This window comes from Furipterus horrens, unplaced genomic scaffold (assembly GCF_987537825.1).
Source record: "Furipterus horrens unplaced genomic scaffold, mFurHor1.1.pri manual_scaffold_5, whole genome shotgun sequence".
Lineage (NCBI taxonomy): Eukaryota > Metazoa > Chordata > Mammalia > Chiroptera > Furipteridae > Furipterus > Furipterus horrens.
This window is the reverse complement of record NW_028327175.1, coordinates 158,282,797-158,296,653: the sequence shown is the minus strand read 5'-3', so window position 1 is coordinate 158,296,653 and position 13,857 is coordinate 158,282,797. Positions and strand designations below refer to the sequence as shown.

Genomic DNA, 13,857 nt, shown 5'->3' with positions numbered 1-13,857 from the left:
TGTTGCCCCTTCCTCCTTCTTTCCCTTTCGTGAGAAAGCTTCAATGATTCCTGTTAGATTTTTCCTCCAAACCACAAAATTTAGCATTTTATTAAGCTAATCTTTCATTTGAATTAATCTTATATTCTCAACCAAATTAATTCACTGATGTGTGAGGTGTGATTAAAGCATATTCCTATTCAAGGAGCAAGGGTCAGAGTTCAGTATTGTTTCCATTGCACTGTGATGCCTGTAAGCAAGCAGTCCTTCAGAAGACACAATACCTGGACCAACCAATCAGACTGAACAGTGGCCAAGACACCCGTGAGAGGGGAAGCTTGTGATGGCAGGACTAATTTCATTCAGTAAGTTAATTGTTATGTGAAGTTCGACATTTTTGCAGTTTTTACTTTCTTGTTTTTCTTATTGCTTCTCTTTTCTTACTATAAGAATAATATATGTACATCTTAGCAAGTGTAGATGAATAAAAAGAATAAAATATAAATCTCCTGTGACCCTATTATCTTGTGACAACTGACTTATTTTGGTGTATATACTTTCTTATATTTTATAAATATACATACAATGCATACTTATAAAACTGGAATCATACCATACCTACTTGTAAAATTTTATAGTTTTTACTTTTTAAATTGAGGTAAATTTGATGATATAACTTATACTCAGTAACATGCATAGGTCTCATTGCTCAGTAAATTTTTACATGGTACATACTGTTTTCTAACAGTAATGTGAATATTTCTAACAGATATGTGAACATTTTTCAGATATTAATATGTTTCTATATAATTTTCAATGTCTATATGATATATTACAGAATGTGAGAACATGATAGTTCAGGAAATAGAGCCTCAATTTGCATTTAGTGCAATAAAACATGAGTGGATATTTACCAAAATTCTTTTTGTAATTTTCTTTTTGTTCTTGAGAACAACATTAAAACATTGTCCTGACTGCTCTCAGGATGAAGAGTAAAGGAGCAATACTTTTTTATCTGGTCAAGGTTGTCTAGTGTTTGAGGAAATTCACATCACTTTTCTTTTCTTAAAAAAATTTATTTATTTACTTTTAGAGAGAGAGGAACGGAGGGAGATAGAGAGGGGGAGAGAAACACTGATGTGCAAGAGATACATCAACCAGTTGCCTCTCATATGCCTCCAACTGGGGACCTGGCCCGCAACCCAGGCATGCGCCCTGACTGGGAATCGAACCAGCAACCCTTTGGTTCACAGGCCAGTGCTCGATCCACTGAGCCACACCAGCCAGGGCCACTCTTCTTTTTAATTGTGGTAAAATATATATAATGTAAAATTACCATTCTGACTATTTTAAGTGTACAGCTCATTGGCATCAAGTACATTTACATTGTTGTGCAGTCATCACCACCATTCATCTTCAGAATTTTTCTCATTTTTCCAAACCAAAGCTTCATATCCATTAAAATACTAACTCCACAGTCCCTGGAAATTTTTCTTTTTCTTTCTGTCTCTATGAAGTTGACTCCTCTAGGAATCTCATATAAGTAGAATTGTACGGAATTTGTCCTTTTGTGTCTGACTTATTTTACTTAGCATAATGTCTTCCAGGTTCATCCATGTTGTAGCATGTATCAGAATTTCTTTCCTTCTTAAGGCTGAATGATATTCCATTGTATGTATATATCACACTTTGTTTATCCATTCCTCTGTCAGTGGACACTGTGTTGCTTCTACCTTCTGGCTATTATAAATAATGATGTTATGAACATGGGTATACATAAATCTGTTCAAGTCCCTGCATTTAAATCTTTTGAGTGTATACCACTCAGAAGTGGAATTGCTGAATCATATAGTAAGTCTGTGTTTAATTTTTTGAGGAATCACCACCCTGTTTTCCATAGCAACAAATTTGTATCATTTTAAGGCAATTTCTAGTTATTTTGGTCAGGATTTTGTGATACCCAAATAGGTCTCCAAATACCTCAAGGAATGTGAAATTTCTAAAACAAAATTATTTTATTTAAAAATTCCATACAGAACTTTTAGCAAGAGAGGATATATAATGAAGGATTAGTAAAAATGGTGTTTCAGTGCTTTATTTCTCTTCAGAAATACATCTTTAGAAAGATGTATATAGGTTGGCACAAAGAAAATATTTTTTTCCAAGGTGATAATTTATGGGGGAATTGAAAGAGGGAAGGCAGTTAGTTTTGTATATCTCACTACTTACCTTCTTCTTTAAATCCTAGACCTGACCTGCATTTCCTGGGGTCACAGTGAGCTAAAACACAGATTCCCACAGCCACTCCAGGTCAGACACACCCCTGAAACTGGACAGAGCCAGCCCAGGAGAAATGGCACACAAATCCGCCCCTATCATCATACAGTTCTCTTTCCTATTTTATTTCACTATTTAAATGTTTGCGTGTTTCTTGTTTGCCTCCCTCTGTCAGAATGTAAGCTCCCTAAGAACCCAGTCTTGCTTACTATACCTTTCCTACATTCATACTGGGAACAAAATAGGTCCTTAATAAATTGTTGAATGATAAATTATCAAATGAAAGAAAATTTGCTTTCCTAGTCGATATCCTTCTACTCAAACTATTTTAGAAATTCTGAAATATTCTAAACACTCAGAAAACCACCCACTACTCATATTAACAAATCCTAAGATTTAAGCATATTGCTTCAAATTTTCTTTCGTCACTTAAAAAGAAAGGGGAAAGGAAAAGGTGACGGCTCACTTGAGGAGTATGTAAAAATGGACAGTCTTTCTTTATCCATAAGTGGAATGGGTCATCTGCATTGCTTACATAAACTCAAACTACAAATCCCAGGCAGCACTGCAACAGTTAAGTACGAGGTCTATTATTTTTTCTTCTTCTGTAAATAGCCAATGGAAGGAAGTTTACACAGGTCTTGGGTGACATCTGGTGTATTGACTGTCCAGCCTTCAATCTTGTTAGTACAGTTTGGAATGTGCTGCTGTAAACCAGATTTAAAAAGGCCTTTCCTGTTAATTCGCAGCTCATTGTGCCTCTCTCTTGTTTCAGGGGCAAGAAGAGCTGATTTAGTGATCTAAATGGATGCAATACTGAATTACAGGTTGGAAGATACTGAAGATTACTACACGTTACTGGGATGCGATGAACTGTCTTCGGTAAGACAACGGATAATGTCCTTTTTCAGAACAGTATTTCAAGTTTTATTTAAGATTTTAACTTTGAAATTTTAGTCACACTGCCTAAAAACCTAATCTTGTATTATTTAAAAGCACTGTTGGCTCAGAGAAAGTTAAGGATTTAAATATACATTGGGTCTTTACTTGAATAGTGTCCTCTTGCAATTTTATGGATACTTCTGCTTGAATATGTGTTCTGGCACATGACCATAAACTCTATTTCACATATATTAAATATGTATGTTTGATATTTTGTTGTAATTGCTGTTGGCTGTGTTTCATAGCATACATAAGCTATAGCTTTAGTATCATTATTTATATTATAACTGAAATAAAATGTAATTTTCTAGTAATTAGTGAATTAAATGTTTTATTAAAGTATGTATTTTTATGTGAGCAGCTAAATTATGCAAATCAGGAAGCATCCTCTTATGTTAATATTTAAAATTGTGTGAGAGAAATTACTTCTTTAAAGGGTGGCTTCCTGCACAAAACATGTAAAAATTCTGTAATTGTTTGCTTGATTTATAATGGAATAATGTTTTAAAGGTCCCCATAGACAATTATAAAGGTTATAAAAGGTTTTTAAATTTTGGAAAACTCATTTATAATTCTACCTCCCAAGGGTAACACTATTAATGTTTGATATATTAATCTTTAATCTTTTTTCTATACATATTTTTGAAGAGATGTTTGGGAAGATATTATATGTATTTGTTTATTCCTGCTTTTTACCCATTAATCTTATAACAAGGATTTCTTCATGCTATGAAACATTCTTCATACTTATTTTATTTTTTTCATTTAAAAAAAAGAGATGTCATTTATCCTTAGAGAGAGGGGAAGGGAGGGAGAAAAACATCAATGTATAGTTGCCTCTCACATGCCCCCAACCAGGGACCCAGCCCACAACCTAGACATGTACCCCGACCAGGAATTGAACCGGCGACCCTCTGGTTCACAGGCCAGCACTCAATCCACTGAGCCACAGTAGCCAGGGCTTCATACATATTTTAATGATTGCATAATTCTCTTGTACCACAATTGATAATCCTGTTATTGTTAAATATCTTATTTATTTCCAGTTTTCAATATTTTAAATACTATTGAGGTGAATATGAAATATATTTCAATTATATTATTAAATATGTTCATATCATTTTATATTTTATAAGTACATACTTAAAATATTTTATTACTAAAGTATAGCTATTAATATTAATATATTATAAAGCAAATTATTTTTCTATTTATTTTTGTTTTATATGGTTGGAGTTTAGTAATAAAATATACTTTGGAGAATAGAATGTAATAATTGGACACAAAGGATGAAAATCTTTATCATCGCTCAGAGGAGTTTATCTTAGGTACCTTGTAGTTCCACACACACACACATACACACACACACCAGGTTATAATACTCTTTTAGGTTCATATTTCTCCTTTAGGATGATATGTTACTTGTTTACTTTGGTGGTGATTTTGCTTGTAGCAATTGAGAAAGTTTATTACCATTTTACCATATGCGTTATTCACACCTTGTATTCTATTATTGCCAAATAATTTTTGAAGGAACTATTTAAACTAAAAGGAGCAGCCCTGACCGGTGTGGCTCAGTTGGTTTGGCCTCATCTTGCAAAACCACAGGTCATCGATTCCCAGTCAGGGCACATTCCTGAGTTTGGTCTCTGGATGGGGTGTGAATGGTGCATGTATGAGAGGCAACCAATTGATATTTCTCTCCCATAAATGTTACTCTCCCTCCCTCTCTCTAAGAATAAGTAAATAAATAAATAAAATCTTAATAAAATAAAATCAAAGATAGATGATTGAACTTGATAAGTTTCACAATTTGGATTAAAAAATATTGCCATGCTAGGTTATAAAGTAAAGGTTATTATATCCCCATAATAAATCTTTTGACTGTTTAGTCAGTCTCTTGTAGTTCTGTTATTGTCTTTTCATTCTATAAAGGAGGAGGATTAATTTTGAATAGACAAAAAAGATCCTGTTTTTTTATTTATAATGTTTATAATGTTTAATATTTTTAACTGTTATAATGTTTATAAAGTTATAATGCTTATAATAGTTTTAAATAGGCTAAAAATGATTCTGTTGTTTGTTTATAATGTTTATAACATTTCATGGTTACCAGGTATAGTCATACTTCTCTGCATATATTGTGGCATACACATATTAAAAGGAGAATAAGAGCATTGTCTTGACATTCCTTTTTCTGGATGCAGTTTACTGAATCTGTCAATGGCACAGCATGCATAGATAACAACCACTGATTTAAAATGAAATGACCTGTCATAATTTTATCAATTCTTTTTATATGTATCCTTCCCACTTAAAAATATTTTATGACATTTTTGTGTATTTAGTGTGACATTTCCTTTACTTGACTTGTATTGTCTGGAGTTCTTTTACTTCAAATATTCCTTGATTTGATGCTCTAAAAAATTGGCTATAACTGTTCATATCCCAAAACAACTTAGCAGTTCTAATTTCAAAGCCACTTGATATTTTTATTCTTATAACAATTGAGTTGAGACACATAATTCTTTTGCCTTAATACATAGTTCTTATAATTCAAAACCTATGTTAGAAATTAATTAAATGACATATATAAACTATGGGAGGATTTCCATGCTATTGAGTAGAAAACAACATACCTCCCTAGTTTAAAAACATTTACACAAGTTTGAGTCGAAGTCAGTTAACTCTTCCTTCCTATATCAGGTTTTACACAAGTCACATTCTATAATATCTTGTAAAGTCCTTACACTAGTGGTATAAGGCATTCTTCCTGGTGTGGATCTTATTTGATTTTTAATATTTGGTCACCATTTTACAGTAATGGTAAGAATTCTTGACTTCAAGATTTCATGGACCTGAATATTGAACATAAACTCATAAAGGGAAACACATTTTTTCTAGTTCTTTTTCTTATTGACTTCAGACCAGCTGGGTTTAAATCTTACCATTTACTAGCTGTGCAACCTTGGAAGATTACATAACTTTTCTATGCCTTGGTTTCCTAATCTGCAAGTGGGGATAATTAGAGTACCCACCTCAAAGGGTTGTTGTGGAGATTAAACGAGACATGATATACAATCGAAAGTGCTTAGAACATGCCTGGCATATAGTAAGTTGTGGTGGTTGTGTTGTGGGTGTTGTTTTGGTCTCACAGTAATACTTGGAACTTTGTAAATTTATCCTTATTCTATAATTCACATTATTTAAAAAAATTCACAGTATTTTAAAAAAGTTTTATTTAAAAATGATTTAAATGGATTTGTTAAGTGCAGTTTTAGGTTCATAGAAAAATTGAGTAGAAGGTGCAGAGATTTCCCAAATACCCCTTCCTACCACTCATGAACAGTCTCCCCTGTTAACAACATCCTGAGTGGTGTACTTGTTACAACTAATGAATCTACATTGACATATAATAATACCCAAAGTCCTTAGTTTACACGATGGTTCACTCTTGGGTTTGTATATTCTTTGGGTATGGACAAATGTATAATGACATTTGTTTACTATTATAGGATTTATAGAGTAGTTTTACTGCTCTAAAAATTCTCTGTTAAAACCTATTAGAATAACTTTTGACTTACACAAAAAGTTGCAAAAATAACACAGACAGTTCCTATATATAAATCACTCAGCTTCCTATAGTGTTAACATCATACTTAATGGTAGTGCATTGATCAAAATAAGAAAATTAACATTGGTACAATAGTATTAACTCAACCAGGGGCCAGCAAGTTTTGTGCGTGTGTATGTGTGTGTGTGTAAAGGACCAGACAGAGTCAGGGCTGAGGAGCAGGCAAGCAGGGAGCTTACAATAAAAAATTTAAGGATGCACTATCTTTCAGAATTGAGCAAGCACAGAAACCTGAGAGAGAAAGAGTACCTACTTAAACCTAGGTGTCTGGCTTTTCTTATTCTGATGCTGGTCCTAAGATAGCAAATATTTTAGACTGCAAGACTTATGGTCTCTGTGATAAGTATTCAGCTCTGCCATTGCCAGAAAGTAGCTATAGATAATATATAAATGAATAACCATGGCTGTCTTTCAATAAAACTTTATTAAAAAAACAGGCGGCAGGGCCAGATTTAGCCTGTGGACCTGTTAGTCGACCCTTGATCAAAAGTATATGTCTCATCCTAATTTCATCATTTTTTCTACTAATGCCCTTTTTCTCTTCCAAGATCCAAGACAGGATCCTTTTTACATTTAGTGATACTATTCCCTCAGTTTCCTCCTATGACAATTTCTCATACCTTCCCTGTCTTTCACGACCTGGACACTTTGAAGCATAAGGTCAGTTATTTTGTAGAATGACCCTTAATTTTTATTTGTCTGATGTTATCTAATGATTAGATTGAAGTTATATGTATTTGGAAAGAACACTGCAGAAGTGGTATAGTGCCTTTCTCAGTGTGTCATATCAGGGGTGGTACATGATATTGATATTTCTTATTGACCTTGATCACTTGGCTAAGGTGATGTCCATCAGGTTTCTTCTGCCAGGTTTTTCCACTGTAGGGATACTGTTTTCCCTTTTGTAATTAACAATTATACTGGGCCCTGTTTGGTGTGGCTCAGTGGACTGAGCACCAGCCTGTGAACCAAATCGTAGCTGGTTCAATTCCCAGTCAGGGCACGTGCCTGGGTTGTGGGCCAGGTCCCCAGTTGGGGGTGTGCGAGAGGCAACCAATCAATGTTTCTCTCCCTCCCTTTCTCCGTCCCTTCCCTTCTCTCTAAAAATAAATAAATAAAATATTTAAAAAAACCAAATATATTGGTGAAGATCCCTTGAGACTATAATGTTTATCCTCAAACTTCCACCTACTGATTTTAGCATCCTTTGGTGAATCTTACCTGTAACAATACTACTGTGTTTGCTTAATGATGGCTATTTTCCTCATTTATTTTACATTTATTATTTGCAATTCTTCTCCCACATTTATTTATTTATTTAACTATTTTTGTCACTGTGCATTAATAGTTACTGTATTTTATGGGTTAAAACCTAGTACTACCCATTATATTTATTTTGTGGCTCAAATAGTTTTTTTTAGCTTACATTTTAATTAATTATCATTTGATTACAATGATGTAGGATGATCTCTCATGGAATTTATTTTAGGGATATGTCTAATACCTGGAGTTTTGTGTGGAAAATGCAGTTTTGTACTAATTGAATTGAAATAATGGATACTAATTAACCCATTTATTAAAATGAGTTTTCCTTTTTCTGTAGCATATTCTGTAGCATATAAATTTCTATCACTAGAATCATTTCATTTTTAATGAATAGATCACAATTTTCAGAAACCTTCTATTACACTACAGTCATGTTATTCAGAGAACATCTGCCAGTCTGTAATCAAGGATTTAGTCAACACTTGGCATGAGCCAGAACTAGAAGCAATTGGGGGGAAAGCAAAACAAAACAAAACAAAAAGGTGAGACATTGAATGAATGTAGAAAGAACTTAAGATCCAGTTGAGGAGCCAAAGCTAATATAGAGGAAACAATTTGAGAACAAATAAGTATGTGCTATGTAGTACTGTACATAAGTGCAACAGGAATCAAATAAAGAATATCTGAAAAGACTTGAGAGAAGGATGGGGCTTGAATGATATTACAAGGTCAAAATTTAGGTGCATGGAGGGGAAGACAGGGCATTTGTGTGGCCAGGGAAAGCTAGACAAGCTCTGTCCAGATGGGAATCAGATTAGTCCTTATTGCATACTAGAGTATTTCCTGGCACAGATAAAAATATTGTGCTAACAGGATATGGAAAATATGTTTTAAAATTTAATTTCTAAAATCAATATATGTTTGATAAGGAAATGTGGAGTATGAAGAGAGCACAAAGAAAAATGTTAACCTAGATGCTTAATATTTGGGTCTATGACATATGCATGCCAATTATGTGTGCACACACATATGAAAGGGTTAGGTATGTAAATACGTACATGCACATATGTGTATATATTTATATGCGTCTATTTATATGTATTTGAAATCAGCCCTGATTGGTATGGCTCAGTGGATTGAGAGCCTGCCTGAGAACCAAAGGTTCATCAGTTTGATTCCCAATCAGGGAACATACCTGGGTTGTGAGTCAGGTCTCCAGGTGGGGGTGTGTGAGAGGCAACCACGCATTGATGTTTCTCTCCCTCTCTTTCTCCTTCCCTTCCCCTCTAAAATTAAATTAATAAAAATATTAAAAATAAAATAAAATATATGTGTTCGAAATCAGACTGCCAGAACTCAAATCCTGGCCACTTACTAGCTGTGTATCCTTGGGAAAATTATTTAACTTTTCTATGTCTGGTTTCTTAATTTATAAAATGGGAATAATAATAGTACCTACTTCATAGAGTTGTTGTGGGAATTAAAAGAGACGTTGTATATAAAGTGCTTAGGGCAATGCTTGGCACATAGAAAGTCTCAATAAATCTTAGCTATTATTATTATTATCATTATTATATTTACATCATTTATTTTTAGGAAAAACATGGTTTTATACTGCACAAAATGCTTGTGGCTTACTTCTAAAAATAGAAATGCAATATATAAATTGTTTCATATTATTGGAAGTTTTCTACTACACGATAATTTTTTACAAGATTTTATTCATTTATATTTAAAGAGAGGAAAGAAGGGAGAAAGGAGGAGAAACATCGATGTGAGAGAATAACATTGATGGGTTGACTTTTGTATGCACCCCCAAACCTGCAACCCAGGCATATGCCCTGATTGAAAATTGAACCAGTGACCTTTTGCTTTGCGAGATGATGCCAAATCAACTGAGCCACACTGGTCAGGGCAAAAAACCAATTTTTTAATGACTACAAAATATTCCAGCTTATGGCTATATTACAATTAGCCTTAACAGATATCTTATGGACACATAGGTTTTTGTTTACAATATACAGCATGACTCTTCTTATAATTAAATTCTTTTCACACCTCTGATTATATCCTTAGACCAATTCCTTGAACTGGAATTGTTGGATCAAAGATTATGAAAAAAAAAAAATTCCAATTGCCTTTCAAGACATTTGCACCAGGGGAGCATGGGAATGTTCAGTTCTTTGTACCTTCAATAATACTCGTCATTATCATTCATTTCTTGGATTTTTTAATTTATTTGAGTACAAGTAAAGTTGAACATTTTGGTATGTTTACTGGATAACAGGACAGTCAGTTTTCCAGACCACTGGATATTGGATCAGAAAGTCAAGATTCAGTGGACCTTGAAATGGAGGGCCTCGCCTGCCCATGGGTTGCACTTGGCATTGGGCACATGGGGTGGTGATGCCAAGGGATTAATATTAATAGAATGTGTCCAATACAAACTAACCCACTTGACTAGTTAGTTCAACCAGAACCAACCAACATAAGAGATTTATGATGAACTTTATGACAGTGAAACTATGAAAAGTAATGAAAGACACATGTGGACTATTTTTAATTTTTTAAAATATGAAATTGGCGAAATATAGAAAATATAAAGAAGACAGTAACAACTGCACACATTAGCACTACTGAGAATTAACCATTTTGACATATTTGCTTCCAAGAGCTAATACTAAAATGTTTCCTAATGGGATAGGAATCAAATAACAATAAAATTCAAAATTTCTATCTTTGATAAATAAATATGATTTTAGCCATATTATTAAAATACCCCAAGATATGTACATATATATGTAAAAAATGTGTCTTGAAGGATGTAACCTGTTATCTTGGAGTAAGAAGGGTAATGGAGCTTTTACTTTTTCCTCTGCATTGATAGAAATTTTTTCAAAGAGAGACTGTGATTATTCATAAATGACTTATTAATTATAAAATGCTTCCTACTAGGATCTTTAGAATGTTTAATATTTTTAAGTTGAAAAATAAGTTATTCTCAATTTTCTTTGTTGTATAAGCAGATTACGGTGATTGATGGTTAAAGGGAGCACCAAGGAAGAAGAAACAATTGATTACAGTTCTTAACAGGAAGTCTATCTCTCCCCATTATTCCTGGAGGTTCTCAGTAGATGCTTAACAGGGAAAAGAATAAAGTTATTAGTCTGGGCTTTATACATATGCATATCTAATACAGTCTGACTGTATTAGTAAAGAAATTTTTTATAGTAACTGATTAAGAATGACATGGAGCTGATAAACCTATGTTTTTCCTCCCATGAATCTTATGACAGTATTGAGCTGAGCTGCTTATGAACTCATTTCTCAAACAAGAGGTAATTTGCTGTTATTAATAACTGGATAGTAAATATAGAACTTAATAATAGGTCCCTGAGCCTGAAGAATTCAGCCATATAAAACAGTAGGAAAGATGATTGGATTTGAAGTCCAACTGCTTACTTAACAAAAAACTTCGCTTTTTAAGTAACTAGATAAATTATTTCAGATATGTTACCTAACTGATGACATTTAATAATAGCTATTATTATTGAGTTTTATTTTAATCAGGCTTTGTGTTAAGTGCCCTACTTACATTATCCGTGTAATGTAAATATGAGGAAACATAGGCACTTAGAAATTGTATAACTTGCTTAAAGTCTCAGGGCAGAACTGGGGTTTAAAACGAAGCAATCAGATTCCAGAGCCACATACCCATTGTTGTCTCCTGATGCTGTCATTGCAATTATGATTAATAAAGCCAATTCTTAATTATTACTGATAATAGGGATTAGATGGGTGAGTGAAATCAAATCAAATCATAGATGGACCTCAAATGTAATTCTAGTTTTGGCTGAAAATCCTGTTTTCCCAGTCACAATCTCTAACCAAGCTGTTAATTGGTAGAATAGTCAGGTTTGAACTATGTCCATTTAAAAAAATTGTGAAGTTCTTAATATAACTGAAAAGGGCCAAAAGGCAGGGAGAACAAACTTTATAATGGATAATTTATAAACTGGACAGTCATCCCTGAATAACGAATGATGGCTAAGCACCTTTTCTTTTAAAAAGACTTTATTTACTTATTTATTTTTAGAGAGAGGGGAAGGAAGGGAGAAAGAGAGGGGGAGAAACATCAGTGTAAGAGAGAAACACTGATCGATTTCCTCTCCTATGCACCCTGTTGGGGGATTGAATTGCAACCCAGGCATGTGCCCTGATGGGGAATCAAACCAAAGATCTTTTGCTTTGCAGGACAATGCCCAACCAACTGAACCACACCAGTCAGGGCATAAACACCTTTTGAAGAACTCAGATGTATAAATACAGCTTTTATACATTCTTAGGATAAACCTATCTGACTGTTTTTGACATTTAAATATATTGAGCTCATAGGTGTCTTGGGTCATTACTTAAACACAGTAATACGTGAAATTGTCATCACAGACCACTATTTGAACAGGGGACTTTTATTGGATGCTTTCTGAATTTTGTTATTGAGGACATTATTTCTTAGAGTAAAAAGATGAAATACAAATATAAAGATCAAAATGAAAAGTTGGGTTGATTATAGCTGTTTTGGGAAGGACTGATGTGCAACTTCTTCCTTCATGACATTTAAGTTGGACTCTATTTTAAACATTGATTTTTGTTTTAGGTTGAACAAATTCTGGCAGAATTTAAGGTCAGAGCCCTGGAATGTCACCCTGACAAGCATCCTGAAAACTCCAAAGCGGGTAAGTATTTACTAGCTGTTTCTCATGAAACTGAGTAGCATATAGAACTAAAAAGCCATTGAATAGTAACTTAATTTTATTTTCTCTCTTAATCTTAAACTTATTTTTTCATTCAATGCCAAACAATGTTTTTGCACTGTTGGATGGTAGGAGGGAGGGAAAAGTGTAGTAGTCACTTAACATCCATGTTTCTTTCTGGCATAATGTGCTACTTCATGGCTTACAATTTGTCCAGTTTATTCCTTATTTCACCAGCACTGGAGTGTTAACATAACTTAAGTACGTTTGTAACCAGGTGGTTGTTTAGATAAGAACCTCGCTGTGTTTTCATCATTTTAGGGACCTGAATATTTCCATATATGATACATGTCCATATGTATGATAATATATTCATACTTTTGTTTTTTCCTTTATGATAACTTAAATTCTATTAGCATAAATTTAGACATAAATGCTTATGTATATTTTAGCTTGAAAAAATACTAACAAACTAATAATCCTTCCTTGACCTTTCTCCCTCCTGCTTCTCCTCTGTCTCTCCCCTTTCCTTCAGAGCCAAACTTCTTGAAGAAGACCCACAGTTGATATCTTTACTTAATACACCCAGTTTTCGATTTATCCCAATCTGACCTCCTTCTCACCTTACTTGGAAACTGCTCCTGTAACAGCCACCAAGACTTCTTGGCTGCCAAGTCCAATGGTTGATTTTTTGTCTTTACCTTCCCGGAGTTTGCATCAGAATTTGGCACTGTTGATCATGCCCTCTTTCCTGAAACACTCCTTTCTCTTGGCTACCAGGATAGGCACTCAAGCTTTTCCTCCAATCTCTTAAACTGCTCTTTCTTCTTTGTGATCCCTTCTCTGCTGCTTTAAGTTTCCCTCCTAAACTCTCTTCTGGGCTTACTCCCCTCTTTGTCTCTACAGTCTAGTCTAAGTCTGTGGCTTCAATCGTCAGCTCTTTGTTGATGTTTCCAAAATCTAACTTAGTTCTTGTTCCTCATTTTCAGACTCGAGTTTCGACTG

General features: G+C 33.9%; 1 protein-coding gene across 1 annotated transcript in view; it reads left to right on the top strand.

The window, feature by feature from the left end:
• The first annotated feature begins 2,877 nt into the window (after positions 1-2,877).
• DNAJC12 (DnaJ heat shock protein family (Hsp40) member C12) overlaps positions 2,878-13,857 on the top strand; it is a 39,251-nt gene continuing 28,271 nt past the window's right edge. The window contains exons 1-3 of the mRNA XM_090278090.1: positions 2,878-2,939; positions 3,032-3,138; positions 12,756-12,834. Coding sequence (XP_090134216.1) covers positions 3,061-3,138; positions 12,756-12,834 — 157 coding nt within the window. The 5' untranslated portion in view covers positions 2,878-2,939; positions 3,032-3,060. The remainder of the gene's footprint in view (positions 2,940-3,031; positions 3,139-12,755; positions 12,835-13,857) is intronic.